The 15043-nt window shown below is 34.6% G+C and overlaps 3 protein-coding genes across 4 annotated transcripts; 2 read left to right on the top strand and 1 right to left on the bottom strand.

Moving 5' to 3' along the window:
* Window positions 1–3372: 3372 nt before the first annotated feature.
* Window positions 3373–4801, top strand: LOC145031826 (thiosulfate sulfurtransferase 18-like). 2 transcript variants are annotated; one of them, XM_078980457.1, is made up of 6 exons: window positions 3373–3480; window positions 3566–3739; window positions 3868–3890; window positions 4093–4163; window positions 4260–4313; window positions 4451–4801. In XM_078980457.1, exons 1-6 carry the CDS (start codon window positions 3464–3466, stop codon window positions 4544–4546), a joined length of 435 nt encoding a protein of 144 aa, XP_078836583.1. In that variant the 5' UTR covers window positions 3373–3463; the 3' UTR covers window positions 4547–4801. The 2 variants fall into 2 exon arrangements, with proteins under 2 accessions (XP_078836583.1, XP_078836582.1); XM_078980456.1 differs by having other exon boundaries at window positions 3868–3947.
* Window positions 4802–4956: 155 nt separating this feature from the next.
* Window positions 4957–6057, bottom strand: LOC145030170 (uncharacterized). The gene has a single exon (XM_078978580.1). The coding sequence runs from the start codon at window positions 6055–6057 to the stop codon at window positions 4957–4959; it is 1101 nt and encodes a 366-aa protein (XP_078834706.1).
* A 5338-nt stretch (window positions 6058–11395) lies between these two features.
* Window positions 11396–12814, top strand: LOC145029137 (thiosulfate sulfurtransferase 18-like). The gene is made up of 6 exons (XM_078977752.1): window positions 11396–11518; window positions 11613–11696; window positions 11803–11882; window positions 11974–12044; window positions 12162–12215; window positions 12376–12814. Exons 1-6 carry the CDS (start codon window positions 11502–11504, stop codon window positions 12553–12555), a joined length of 486 nt encoding a protein of 161 aa, XP_078833878.1. The 5' UTR covers window positions 11396–11501; the 3' UTR covers window positions 12556–12814.
* Window positions 12815–15043: the final 2229 nt, after the last annotated feature.

The following is a 15043-nucleotide window of genomic DNA, read 5'->3' as shown; positions in this document are numbered from 1 at the left end:
AAAACACATTGTACTTCGTTTTTTTTAACCACCAAAACAATTAACCTTTGAGAGTTTTTTATTTTTCATAAAAAATCACTACATAAAAAATTGGATTTGTAAAAACTATTATAGTTTGGAATTTGTTTGGTTTAACCGTTTAAAGAATTTTCCTTTATGATTTAACCATTCAAACTTTATATATATATATATATATATATATATATATATATATATATATATATATATATATATATATATATATATATATATATATCCTAAAAAAACCATATTTAACAAAGAGAAATATTGATGTTTGCTACTCAATACAGGAAAAAAACTGTGTGGTTATTTTGGAAAAAAAACTTTTAGTAGTTAAATCTAAAAAAAAAAAATCTTTTAGTGGTTAAAGCGAACAAAAAAATCAAACTATAATGATTTTTATGTAATTTTTTCTATTTTAAATGGGTCAAATTAATGGATCGGGTATCCCATGACAGATTTATAAATTTTAGTCATGGATCACTAGCATTTAACAATATGATAGGTTTAGATAACATATTTTTTATATACAAAAGCTAAACTTCCATACATACTAATTAGTAGCGGGATCAAGAACGAAATCGGCAGAATCCATCACACATAAAAGATTAAATAAAATAAAAGACATTTTATTGATGTTGGGGAGAATCAAAATCCAAGAAGCCCAATGTGTATGTATTTAAATTCCTAGCTCATCTAGGGCACACAACCTTATAATTTTATAATTTTCTTTTAAGGCTCTTTAACCCTTCCCTCCCCTCTCTTCTTTGTGAGCATTGTGTCTGCCCCTTGGATATTTATTGATTTGATGGATCCAGACATCCGGTTATTTTTGTGAGTTTGATTATTCAAAAATCTTTAGGTTATTAATGTAAAGTATATCAAATTTTAAAATTTATTAGAAAGATTTGAATCAAGGTTGATTCGCAGGTTAATCTTTAATTGATATATATATATATATATATATATATATATATATATATATATATATATATATATATATATATTAACTTCAACATATCTATAAGATGTGATGTATACAACTAATGAGCTTGAACAATATGTATTGGAAGTTAGTGAATAATAAATTTGAGAAGAAGAAACTTTACTAGAATAATTTTTATAAAATCTTTTATATATATATATATATATATATATATATATATATATATATATATATATATATATATATATTTCAATAAAAATTATGTTATACCTATTTTTATTTTATATAACAAAGACATAATTAAACATGGTTTTTTAGAATTTGCATGGTGAATATAAATATCAAAATGCATATGCACTTGATCCTTGTGGTCATGTATGGTTGGTCTTTTTGTCAGATTTTATTAGAAAATAGATGTTATGTCTAAGATAAATGACCAAAATACCCTTAATTTTATTGTTTATATTCTTTTACCATTTTATAGACTACATGGACTAAGTAAATAGACAGAAATAAATAAAATAAGAACTCTAACGTTTTCATCCTCCCATTGTCAACTTTACCCTCCAACCCTAAATGCTACCTACAACCACCGCACTACCTTCGGCGCTACCTACAACCTATCATCATCATCGTTCACCCTTGAATCAAGGGGTATCAGACACCACCCTACTGCTTCTCATTTTTTCCCTCATTTCCGACGACTCCACCAATGATCTAACCTCATTCTCCAACCCCGTGTAAATTATCTTTTAATGTTTTTTATAAATATCCTCCATCGATCTTCAACACGTTTGCCCTTTACCAATAAATCTGTCGATGGTGATGGTAAGACTGTTTCATAAATATCAACTTCAACCCTATATAAATGGTTTTTAAAAGATTTTTTTGGAAAGATCCGTACACGTTTAACCCCTTATAAACGAAACTTTTTATGTTTCCAAGCTCTTTTGGGATAACCCCGGATAAACAGTTTTCAAAAGAATGATTTTTGCATTAGTTGTATCAGAAAGATCGAATACAAAAATGTTAACCTTGATACAGAAATACTGACCTTGATAGAACCAACAATAAGTTCATGAATGTATTTGTTTCTAATTTTGTAGTTTCTCATTCTTTTAATTTCTTATTTTTTGTTCACACCTATAACCGTTGTGTCGTGTGCATAATTGGAAATTCTTGTTTTGATTTAGAACATATTCTCATCTTAGCCTTTGAATATTGATCTTGAAATTATGAGCATAATGGATTTAAGACTAGGGTTCTTATGGTTAAATTTGTTGCAAATCTTTCAATTTTTTAAGGCGGTTTACACTTCACATATGAGTAAGGAGTAAGGTTTTGGGTTTATCTGTCGATCGAAAAAAAAGGCCGAGGAAGGGATGTTGAAGGTAGGGATGTAATCGATCTGAATCGATTCAAGTATTGGCAAACTCGAAACTCGACTCGAACTCGGCTTAAGCTTAATAAAGTAATCGAGACTTTCGACTTTGGCTCCACTGACTTGATTAACTCTTGAAAAAAATACATTAAATTACAATAAAACTGCATGTGAGTTCAACTCAACTCAGCTATTTAATATGTAAATATGAATAAAACAAAGAGTAAAAGTACAAATATAACAATGCTCGGTTAAGCCCACAAGTTTTATGATCCGAGTATTCCAATACTCAAGCTCGACTGATGATGTACTCGAGTAGCTTGAGCTCAAGCTTCACTTGACTTGAACCGAACCAATTTCGAGTATTTTTGGAATCAGTCTTGAGTATCTCATGATTTGGTCCGACTAATTTACACCATTGACGAGTGAGTGAAGATGAAAATACATGGGTGGCTTCCAAAAGGAAATTTGGGTGGGTCCTATGTTATTTTGTAACGATAAAAAAATAAGATTGTTAGGTGTGAGCAACGAACGTTTGAGAAAAAAAAAACGGCGATTTTAGGATGTTGTGGTACGGGAAGCAACATGCATGTCTATAAGGCGTAAAAACGATGAAGGGGACGGTGTTTGTGCTGTCATAACGCACAAAAACGTCTAGGTGGGTGTTGCCCATATCTACCAGTCTAAATATAAATAAGAATAATCATAAATAAATAAATAAGAACACAATGGTCATTTTTAAAAAATAACAGTTCAAAAATATATAATATTTAATATATGAAGGATCTATCAAACTAACAAAATGAAACCACGGGACCAACCATATACTTGTTTTGATAATTGTCAATCTCGAGTACAAAACACATAAACGAATTATGTAATTATGTCTATGATAAAACAATAAATAATTTTCAAAGTTAACAAACACATTATGTGGGCAGATTACATAGAGTCAAAATCAACCCCAACGACTATGTGGGCGCACCAAGTAACCTATCAAACTATGTCTTCTTTATGAAGTCGCTCTTATGATATTTAATACCTAAAACCCCCAGTTCCATCTCTGCAAATTTAATTGGTTTTCCAAAACCTTTCAATCTCCACGACCACCCGCTATGAACACTCAAACAAGGTATGCAAACATGAATTAAGATTGACAAATTTTTCACAGACGGGCTTTAAATCTTTAATGCTCTGTGTTCTTGTCCTTCTTGTAGTTTAGGATCAGAGATTCCAAACGCTCACATCGTGATAAAGCAATGGTGGATTCCAATCATCTATCTTCTTCTTCTCTTCCAACCGTGTAGCGCAGAATCAGAGATCTTCACCATTGATGTTCACAGAGCGAACTCTCTTCTCAACAATGGCAACTACCATTATCTTGACGTCAGGTAATTACTTCGTATTTATTCTAATTCAGATTGAATCACTACTTTCGTGATTTTGTTTACGAACTATTACTTCTTTCATGTTGTTTCTCTTTATAATTTGTAAATTTTTTATCCTTATCTGATGACAGGACTTCGGAGGAGTTCATGAAAGGTCATATCCACGCCGATGATGCTCTTAATATTCCTTATATGTTTAATACCCCTCAGGGTAATTCTACCATTTTTCTCCATGAATATTATCGTTTTGCTATGAATCGGAATACAATTGTTTTTTTCTATAATCATGTTATTTTGTTCTCAAAAAATACGTTTTCTTGATAAATAGAAGTAATGTTGACTTGCTGAGATTTCAGGTAGAGTGAAGAATGTCAATTTCTCGGAACAAGTACTCCAATTGTGTAAAAAGGATGATCATCTTGTTGTGGTAAATCAAATGAATAAGAAAATACTTTTCTTTTTGTTCAAAAATATAATTTTAAAATTTAACCTTTTGTCTCGTATTGGATTTTTATGTGTTAAGGGTTGTCAATCCGGCGTTCGTTCTGTATATGCAACAACCATTCTTCTTGATGCGGTAAGTTTTGTTTTCACCTAAAAATTAGTGCTTACTTTTCTCATCAATATATTTTTTTAGAGCATATATATATATATATATATATATATATATATATATATATATATATATATATATATATATATAAATATTTGTAGGGATTCAAACATGTATATAACATGGGAGGGGGATATCTTGCGTGGGTAGAGAATGGTCTACCAGTGGCTGTGGTGACACCCAAAGTGGAGCTCTAAGTCCTTTTGCATGATTGTATTCAATTTGATTATTTGAAGCATTTTGGAAGTATTGAGTTAGATTTGACATTTTAGTTGCATGCACACTTCGATTTTAGTAGAAATTCATGAAAAGTAGTTAATTTTAATTTCAAACATGTAAATTGCTCGAATTACACCTAAATTACGAAGTGACTTTAAAAACTGGAGCCCTTAGAATTATCCCAGTTGGGCTCTTCAAACTTTAAAGCTGTCCAGACCTGGAATTGAAGTCCATCCAGCACTCCAGTTGTTTCCGCATGTTGTGTTTAAGTATATCTATGTATAGTGGGTTTCTTATCTTCCAATATAGAAGGGAATTCTGAACTTATGATACGTGCGTGAATCCGCCATTACTGCACTGGTTGCACTTGAAGAATGTGCAATTGCAATCAAAGCAAGCAATCCTCTTCCTCCTCTGTGGCTTCTTCTTGATTTGCTTGGCTTGGCAGTGAACAAGGGATGAATAATGGCTGGGTGAGGAATGCGAAGATTGCATTTCCGAGAGCCCAGGACTTAATAGCTGCGTTCTTATCTTCGTCAAGAAACTCTTTATAACTTGAGTTGGGTCCTGGATTGCAAAGGAAGATTGTGGGTATCCCGCCTTTAACTTTAAAGGGCTTTCCGTATCTTCTATTGTACAACCAATCACTTTTAGCCCCCATGAATGACTTAAAATGTTTTAAATGACGCGGATCAACATTATCAATGACGTTGTACCAGGCATTATTGTTGTAAGTTTTTGGGCTTATATCATAATGACCGCATAAGTAATTGTGTGGGCCTAATGATCTAGCCCATGTTGTTTTTCCAGTTCTAGAATCACCTTCTACAACTATACTCATAGGTCGGTGAGGCCTCCCAGAGGCACTGACAACGTTTTCTTCAACCCAGTCTTGAAGAATGTCAGGTACGTTGTTAAATGTACTGGATACAAAAGGAGAAACATATATTGCAGGTGGAGCCTGAAATATCCTATCCAAATTAGCATTTAATCTATGAAAACGTAAATAATAATCTTTTGGGCGTTTTTCCCTAATTATCTCTAAGGCTGCTGTTTTAGACCCAGAATTTAGGGCTTCTGCGTAAACATCATTAGCCGATTGTTGACCCCCTCTTGCAGTTGCAGATCTTCCATCGATCTGGAATTCTCCCCAATCAATTGTATCTCCGTGCTTCTCGATGTACGATTTCACGTAGGAGCTGGATTTACCTCCCTGTATGGTTGGATGGAAGTGTGTTGACCTGGTTGGAGAGACAAGATCGAAGAATCTGTTATTCGTGGATGTGTACTTCCCTTCGAATTGGATAAGCACGTGGAGACGAGGTTCCCTGTTTTCATGAACTTCTCTGCAAATCTTGATGTATTTCTTGTTTACTGGGGTATTTAGGTTTTGAATAATTGAGAGAGCTTCCTCTTTTGTAAGAGAGCAGTGGGGATATGTTAGGAAAATATTTTTAGAAGAAATGCGAAAAAGAGAACTCGTTGGCATATTTGTAAATAAATGGATGCCACCAATTGGTCTCTCTTCACTTCCCTCTAGACATCGGTGTATATATAAGTGTGGAAACCTCCGCGCTAAACGGAAGACCATATGCTTTAATTTGAAATTTTAGATTTTGAGTGCCTGAAACTTGCTTAGGAATGAGCGGGAGTTTGTACTATCCGACAAAAAGTGGTCCTAAAGTAAAAGTAAAGTAAATAATTTAATTTAATTTCTATGTAAACAAATAATTGATGGCGTGATTGATTTAACTTCTAACGAATTTGATATGTTTGATTTGGGTTGAAAAATGTTGGACTCGGTCCATAAAAAATTGGAGATTTGGCCCCCTCTTCCAAATTGAAGGATCGGGAACATTACAAGCAATTCCAATATTGCCCTAATACAATCGTTTCCTCCATAATAAACAGAAACAGAGAAAAAAAAGCGTTTGTCCCTGCTATCGCCTTCACAGCCTCCGACGTCTTCCTCCGGTGAGAAGAAATCGAGTGTGTTTTTGTCATTCTGTGTGTTGGTTCGAAGTGTGAATCAAAATGTCTCATTCCCTATACAAAATTCCTCGATCTTCGCAAAACATAAATGATCTCCTCTCCTGCACAAAATTAGTTATTCGTGTTTTCTTTTTGTGTGTATGTGTGTTAATGAAATGCTAAGGGTGCGTTTAGTTGCGGAAAAATGAGCCGTTTTCCGAAAAAAATTTCCAAGAAAAATGAGAATTTTGAAAACGCGTTTAGTTCGTCTATTTTTCTAAAATTTTCACGGAAAATGAAAATTTTCCGTTTTCTGAAATTACAAAGAAGTTGGAAAATTTTGGAAAACTGATAATCATTGTTTTCCATATTTTTCTAATTCCAAAATTTTTCTATAAACATATATCCACTCCACCCCATCCACCTCTATCTACCTCCACCCCTACACACACACATACATACCCACCCCCACACACACCCACCCGCACACACACACACACACCAACCTACAAACACACACACACACATACATACATACCCACTCACACACAAACACACACCCCAACCCACACACACATACATACCCACCCACACACACCCACCCACATACACAAACACACACACACGGACACACCGACCCACACACACACACACACTAACCCACACACAAACACATACATACCCACCCACACATAAACACATACATACCCACCCACAAACACACACATACATACCCACCCACACACACACACACCAACCCACACACATACACATACATACCCACCCACACATACATACCCACCTACACACACCCACCCACATACAAACACACACACACATACATACCCACCCGCACACCCCCCCCCCCCCCCCCCACACACACACATATACACATGCATACCCATCCACACACACACACCTCCACATACACATACATACCCACCCCCACACTCACCCATCCGCACACACACACACACACACACCAACCCACAAACACACACATACACATACACACCAACCCATAAACACACACACACACATACACACCAACCCACAAACACACACACACACACATACACACCAACCCACAAACACACACACATACACCAACCCACACATACCAACCCACAAACACACACACATACACCAACCCACACATACATACCCACCCATACACACACACACACAAACCCACACCTACCCCCAGCCCCACCCTTACAGACACACACACACCCCCACACACACAAACCTACACCTACCCCCACAAACACACACTCACACCCCCACCCACCCAACACCACCACGACAATCACCGACGTACCATCACCACCACCACCACCACTAACCCGTCACTAGCACCACCACCACTGCTGCCGCCACCATCACCACCACTGACACAATTGCCGCCGCCACCACCATCGCCTGTCATCACCACTACCGCCGCCGATCCGCTACCGTCACCACCACCCACTCCCTACCACCGCTACTGTTTTTTAAAAATGAAAACCGATAGAAAAATACACATCTAAACACGTTTTCTAATTTTCTAAAACTGAAAATGAAAAATGAATAAGTTTAACTAAACGCGTTTTCTAAATTTTTCAATGAAAAATGAAAACGGAAAACGAAAATCGAAAAGGGAAAACAAAAAACGGAAAATGAAAATTGTTTTTCCGTAACTAAACGCAACCTAAATCTCTTGTTAGTACTAAAGGTTAAAGTTTTTAATATCTAAAACAAAAGATTTTTTAATGGTATGTTATAAGAATTTTTGATAAGAGATTTGTTTAGATATATCACGTTAAATTATACAAACTAGTGAGTGAGCCCATTTTAATTGGGTTTATTGTAGTCAGTTATCAAGGTGGATAAATTGAATGATCACTACTACTTAGTGTAGAATTAAAAGTGAAATAAACAACTTTCCATAAATGGCATTAAAGACAAATCCCATATCCCCACTGAAAGGACTACATAAGTAACAACATTAATAACAGTTCATCTCCACAATAGAACATCATCTTCTACATCAACCCTAGAAACCAAAAAAATGAAAACCGAAGATATGCAAACAATGTTTCAAGCACTGATTGAGCACCTGCAATGAATTTCAATTTTGGTCAAAGACAAAATGGTCATTTAACAAAAAAACTAGCATAGTAGTTGGCTTTATTGATTCAAGCATCAAAATAGTTATAAACCATCAAAATACACAAGAAAATTTGCAAACCATTTGCATTTGGGACCAAAAATGGAAAAAAGCAAGTATTAACCGAAGGAGCTTGTGTAATTTACTCTAACAAAATAATAGATCACAACCCTTTAATTTGAAGATACCACAAATCGATCATCAGTGCACAAAAGCATTTTGGTAGTTTCCAACATCTTTCTTGAAAAATATACTCACTATGAGTATAAGGAACAACGTCATTCTAGGTGTCATAAGTAAAGAAAATAAAATAACCTATCTCTAGGACAAATCTGTTGAGAAAAGTTTCCGTGTCAGGTTTGACATCTGGGTCGTAGTTTTCATTGATGGTCAATGATGCACTCGTGTGCTACATTGTTTTCAAGTATGGATGCATGCATTATTAGAAAAACATATGTTTACTTGATGATGATCTTTTGTTCTTCTTTAACTCAACCGACAAAAAAATAAATTACAAAAGAAATTTGCAATACCACATTTAAATCCAAAAAAATCTCTTCAATTTCCTTTAAGATCCGGTGCAACCGATGAGTAAATATGTATCAGTTATCTTAGCAAAATGAGAGATCAAAGCAAATGTGATACTTTTGATATTAATACTTTTTTCTTTAAATGAACTCAACCGAATATTAGTGATTTTTAGGGAAGCTATATAAATATTACAAGCCTGGATAGAAACCAAATGAAAAAACTTTTTGACACATCAACATTCTTCATTGGACCCACATGTCATACTCAATTCAGAGAATAGTTAGTCCTTAATAATATGATATTTGATCATGAACAACCTCAGTAAGTAACTAACCAATTCTTACAACTTGGCTATTTAATAGTTATGTAATTCCTTGCATATTTGTTTACAAAAATGACATTCTCATCGTCATAAATTGGACAAAGAGCCTTTTTGTCATGTTTCACAAGTCTACCATGTGACTTATTGGAAGATTTTGATACCATTTCAAGCCTCATGTTGTTTGGAATGAAGAAATTGAAAACATGTTTGATTAATTTTGCATCATACACTTTGTGTGCAAAATCCTTTATATAATGTGCTCCGGTGGATATATAAAAAAACTCACTGAAATATTTATATTGATAAAACTATATCAGTTATAAAAATATATAATAAATGACGAGGATATACAAAAAGATAACAGAAAGAGATGCCTAAAAACTCTGCAGCATATTTATTTTGGGGTTGTTCTTTAGCAAATTGTAAATTCCATATTTGCAATGTGTTGAAATTCTTTATAATTGGAGTGAGTTTTGATAAAATAAAACCATTGAGCCTTTCATGCTCCATTTTATTTTCTGTTCTCATAAATCAATCACTCAATCTGTAAAATCGAGGACATGTTGTGGATTAAGAACTGCTTACCAGTTACTAATTACCACTACCATATATGAATATTAAAAGAAATTCGTTACCTTATTTTGTCCCTCTTTCTTGTGTATCTTCGCCTATATACTCACATTAAAAAAGTTTGAGAAAAACAATAATGTAGCCTAAGTAATGGAATAATACAAAGCAGATGCTGCGAAAAGACAATTTGTTTCACACTACAAAAGTAATAAGGCTAATTTGCTTTCTCTTTTGACACGAGAATACGACTCGTAATACAAAACCTAAACCCAAATAATAAGGCTAATTTTCTATTGTGACAAATATAAGAAAACAAAATAATAATAATAATAAGGTCTAATCGATGGAATAACCAAAAGCATATCATGTGATTTGTTCTGCAAATTAAATGAGATTACTCTCCATACATATAAACACTTGTTTTTATTCTTATACAATCAACACAATTACACAGATGTATAAAATCAAACACTTACTATGCGTAAAAAATTAGACGAGAACCAAAATAAAGGACGAAGTATGAAGGAATAAAACCTTCCTTGTTTTCAATCTTTAGTGAAATAAAACATCTACTGTAGAGCAAAACATAGAAAATCGATCTGATACAATCAACAAAATTACACACAGTAGATTTCACATATCAAACGAAAGAAGAAAGTCAGAAGAGAAACCTAAAGAACAATAGAGTCGACGGTGGAAAATCAGACAAACGAAAGTGGTGATAGACGGAGGTCGGTATTTGGAAAATGCAAATTGTGTCTATCAGAAGTCGATATAGTGAGTGGTCCATTGCTTGTGAGTGAACATCTTCATCTGCTCTTTCGTCATCATTGTCTGTGAATGAGAATTCATCCGCCATTGTTGAGTGCAGGTGAGAGTGTGAAAGAGGAATTTTGGGGGATATATATTCTACTATCTTAAGGGGAGGCCGTGAGGGTTTACACTGTGTAACGGTGATGGCCGATGGAACGATTCGTGCTTAAAGCGGATTGGAAGAAGATGCGGTGACCCCAAAGCCCAAATCGACATCGCCACAAACATGGGTTTTAGGACGTGTTGAAAATCGATAGGGATGAAAGTTGAGAAAGTGTAAAAATGTGGTGGCCAAATTCGGAAGTGCACAAATGGACTGTTTATAATTGCGATGGAAATTAATAGGCGAAAAGAAAAAAGAAAAGAAAAAAAAATCCTACAAAGCTAGCCCCCATCTTTTTGGATTACTTTTCTCGTCGTGACGTGTGTTTTTGGGCCCACCAGATAGGAGTCACACTCTATCTTCTTCATCAATCATCATGCACCTTCTTTTCTATACCTAACAACATTTCAAGCTCTATCTCTGCAACACACCACAAATCCTCAAAACCTTTCGCTCTCCCTCTTCCTCTCCATCATGGACACCAAATCCAGGTAGATAAAGTACATGATTTGAATTTCATTATTATCTACCGAGATAGATCACTACTCCTTGCTTTTAATCCCCTCTTTTGATTCAATCTTGTAGCTCAGAATCAGAAGTCGTCACCATTGATGTTCTAAAAGCTAACGATCTTCTCCGTAACAGCGGCTACCGTTACCTTGACGTCAGGTATTGATAATAAGTTTTTCTATTATAATTGAATCACTCCTTTGATGATAATATATTATATATACGAGCTTTTATTTTGTTATTTTCTGGATTTTTTGATTGATAGGACTGAGGAAGAATTCAAGAAAGGGCATGTTGATTTCGATGATGCTCTCAACATTCCTTACATGTTCAACACTCCTGAAGGTTACTTTTGTTCCCATTTTTTCACAAAAAAATTGTTAATAATAATAAAAATTGTGTTGATTTTGGAGAAAATTTGATCGTGTTGTTTCAGGTAGGGTGAAAAATCCCAAGTTCATGGAACAAGTGCTACCAGTGTGTTCAAAGGATGATCATCTTGTTGTGGTAAATCATATGCATAATAGAATAAATATTCTCTATGTGAAAATTTCAAATATAGACAACATGTTCATTAATCTATAATTTTTCTTCATTCTAACTATTGGAATTTTGTATATGAAGGGTTGCCAATCAGGGGTTCGATCTGTATACGCAACAATTGATCTTCTTAATACAGTAAGGATTATCGAAAATTTTAAGTATTTCAAAATATATTTAACATAGTATTTCAAAATCCTTTTAGTAAGGATTATCGACAAATTTTGACTTGTAATCACGTATGGAAATCTAGTAATTACTCACATACGACTTGTAACAACTTTTTTTTTTTTTAAAGGGATTCAAGCATTTATACAACATGGGAGGTGGATACCTTGCATGGGTAGAGAATGGGCTACCTGTGGCTGTAGGGCCCATCGTCCAAACGAAGCCCGATCCAGTCACTTCTGGCCCGAAAACCAGCCCGGAACTGGTCCAAACAAAGCCAGATGCGGTTCTTTCAGGACCAACCAATTAATGATGGTTTCATAAAATTTGGAGGAAACTGATCTAAGGTTCAATTATGCTTAACCGGGGTTCAGGGTCCGATCAAGTTACTTGCTTTTTATAAATATATATCTAATTGGAATTAAGAAATTGTTAAACGAATGTAACTTTATAAAAATTTACTGAATTAGAGTAAAAGTATTGTTAAAAAACGAATTATTAGTAGGGTTTTTTGGTAAAGAAAAACAAAAGGCCGGTTTGAGGGAGACCGCCGGACCGGTTATGCAAAAGCATTTTAGGCAGGACGGGAAGGCCCGTGGCTGATTGAGCACCACAAGTGGGCCTCAAAGCCCTTCATTTCATATCTTAGAACAATGCTATTTATTAATTTTATTTAATATCAAAATAATCAAATGCGATATAAACTTTGATTATTAATAAAAAAAAACACCCTTTTACTTCTATAAAAACACATACGTTTAAAACGAAATGTAAAACGGCTAGTTTTGTGTGAAGTTTATTAGTTTTGTCATTTAAACACGTTAGGAGTAAACATATACATACTAATCGAAATAGGTGACAGTGTAGATTGAGACCATGAACATTTTATTTGTCAAAATTATTCTTAAATTAACCAATTTATATTTTTCATTTAAACAATATAAGACGAAAACGACATAATTGATATGTATATCGTTTATCTTACAAAACACAAATTATTTGATATTTACCATAGGATTTTGTTTGATAACATTTGGTCACATACGTTTCTAAGTTGTACTTGGCCAATTTAAAAAACAGAATAGGAAAGTGAAGGATAAAAGATGTTTTAATTTATGTGGTTAATGTCATAGTTCTATATAAATAGTTCGGAAACAATTCATATCTTTAGAAGAACGAGCGTGACAATGTCTAGGGATTGCTTCTTCCTAATATCGAACTTTGACTTCTAAAGATTAGTGAACTAAACCATCTGAGCGGCCAACGTTAAACTACTACATGAACTTTGATCTCTATTCTCTAGGTTTAGAAAACACTAGTCCCAATGTGACATTAACCGACTCTATAACAATCAAACTGTAAACTTTTGAGATTGACTTGCGTTTATAAGAGTATAAGCATATGCATTGCATACCTTCATGGTTGATTTATTAGTTTGAGTTGTTTATCGTGAAATATTTCTCTCCCCAACTTTTTATATTAATGAGAGGTGATGGTCTATGTGTTACAGCAAGTTTATCAATCATATATTTTATACTGAGTAAACTAATAAGGTTGGTATGTAATATTACTTGTGTAATTTATTGTAGTATTCCGAAAATCAAGGAATTTAATTTTTTTTAAAACCAACCATGAACTATCATTGTTTACAAAAATACCCATTGTTTCAAAAATAACATAATATCATAGTATCCCAAATAAACCAATCATGTGAAAATAAGAAGATGTGCACGATCAGGCATTCGCTTTCCCACAATCCTCAAAAGTACCTTAAATCATAAACTAAAACTGTAAACCAAAGTTTAGTGAGTTCTCCCAAAGCATCAACACACCACATAACAAACAAACATACAAATATGAGCAGCCAACCTGATTGGACCGCCTCGCACGGCCTACAACCTATCTGGACCGCTCTACGAGCATTCGGCAAGACTGGACCACCTCGCAAGGCCTACAACTTATCCAGATTGCTCTACGGGCCGTCGGCCTGACTGTGCCGCCTCATAGGACCTACGGCCTATCCGGTCATCCCCAAGTGTCTTGGCCTACAACACAAAGCAGGATCGCCTCAACCCAATACAATATGTCGACATATGTAATAGATAAACATAAATACAGAGCCATCAGATACAGATAATCATACGGATCTACTAAACAACTACAAACTAGATAAACATTATCCTAACCTGGATAAATAATCTAGTGAGCCAACATTGGTGCCTTCGACCCACATGTAAAGTGTGAAAAACTCACCTCTCAGTTTGAATGCAAGCTGAATAAACCTCTGCTCTAAAAATCAGCTCAACGATCACCTAACAGATACCGAGGACCTAATCTTAATTAACAACTCAAAATACCCAAAATAACCCTAGATCAAACTTGGTCAAAGGGCAAAGTCAATGAGTCACTCAGTCAACTCTGCTAAGTACGTCTGACATACTCAACTTATAATTTGGGCGTACATGATCCTTGACCAAGATCGGGCGGTTGACCCCGTACGCACCGAGGTCCCTTTTTCCATAATAAGAGCTTAATGTGTTAAACTCTTACGTTCCAATTGTAGATCCAAGGCCATATTACCACTGAGAGTCATAAAGTTTCCAACTTTATGACTATGCATGCCCATTAAGTGTCTAATACCAATAATCATAACTTCTTAATACCTAAAGACATTCTAGAGTATGTATGGGGAAGAACTAAGCATCAGGATCCTCATTTTTATGACTCACGACCCCTCATTGGGTCTGAAAGGACAAATTATTTGGTTAAGAGCATGTCATGCTCAATAATCACCAAGG

Source organism: Lactuca saligna, chromosome 2 (genome assembly GCF_052625555.1).
Source record: "Lactuca saligna cultivar CGN05327 chromosome 2, ASM5262555v1, whole genome shotgun sequence".
NCBI classification, from domain to species: domain Eukaryota; kingdom Viridiplantae; phylum Streptophyta; class Magnoliopsida; order Asterales; family Asteraceae; genus Lactuca; species Lactuca saligna.
This window is presented reverse-complemented; position numbering and strand designations above follow the sequence as displayed.

What these genes read in the sequence shown, in the direction of transcription:
- LOC145031826 (XM_078980456.1), top strand. An exon ending in TACCATTATCTTGACGTCAG is followed by an intron (nt 3,740 to 3,867) that starts GTAATTACTTCG and finishes ATCTGATGACAG; the next exon opens with GACTTCGGAGGAGTTCATGA. An exon ending in TATGTTTAATACCCCTCAGG is followed by an intron (nt 3,948 to 4,092) that starts GTAATTCTACCA and finishes CTGAGATTTCAG; the next exon opens with GTAGAGTGAAGAATGTCAAT.
- LOC145030170 (XM_078978580.1), bottom strand. Translation starts at nt 6,057, where the DNA reads ATGCCAACGAGTTCTCTTTTTCGCATTTCTTCTAAAAATATTTTCCTA.
- LOC145029137 (XM_078977752.1), top strand. An exon ending in TACCGTTACCTTGACGTCAG is followed by an intron (nt 11,697 to 11,802) that starts GTATTGATAATA and finishes TTTGATTGATAG; the next exon opens with GACTGAGGAAGAATTCAAGA. An exon ending in CAATTGATCTTCTTAATACA is followed by an intron (nt 12,216 to 12,375) that starts GTAAGGATTATC and finishes TTTTTTTTAAAG; the next exon opens with GGATTCAAGCATTTATACAA.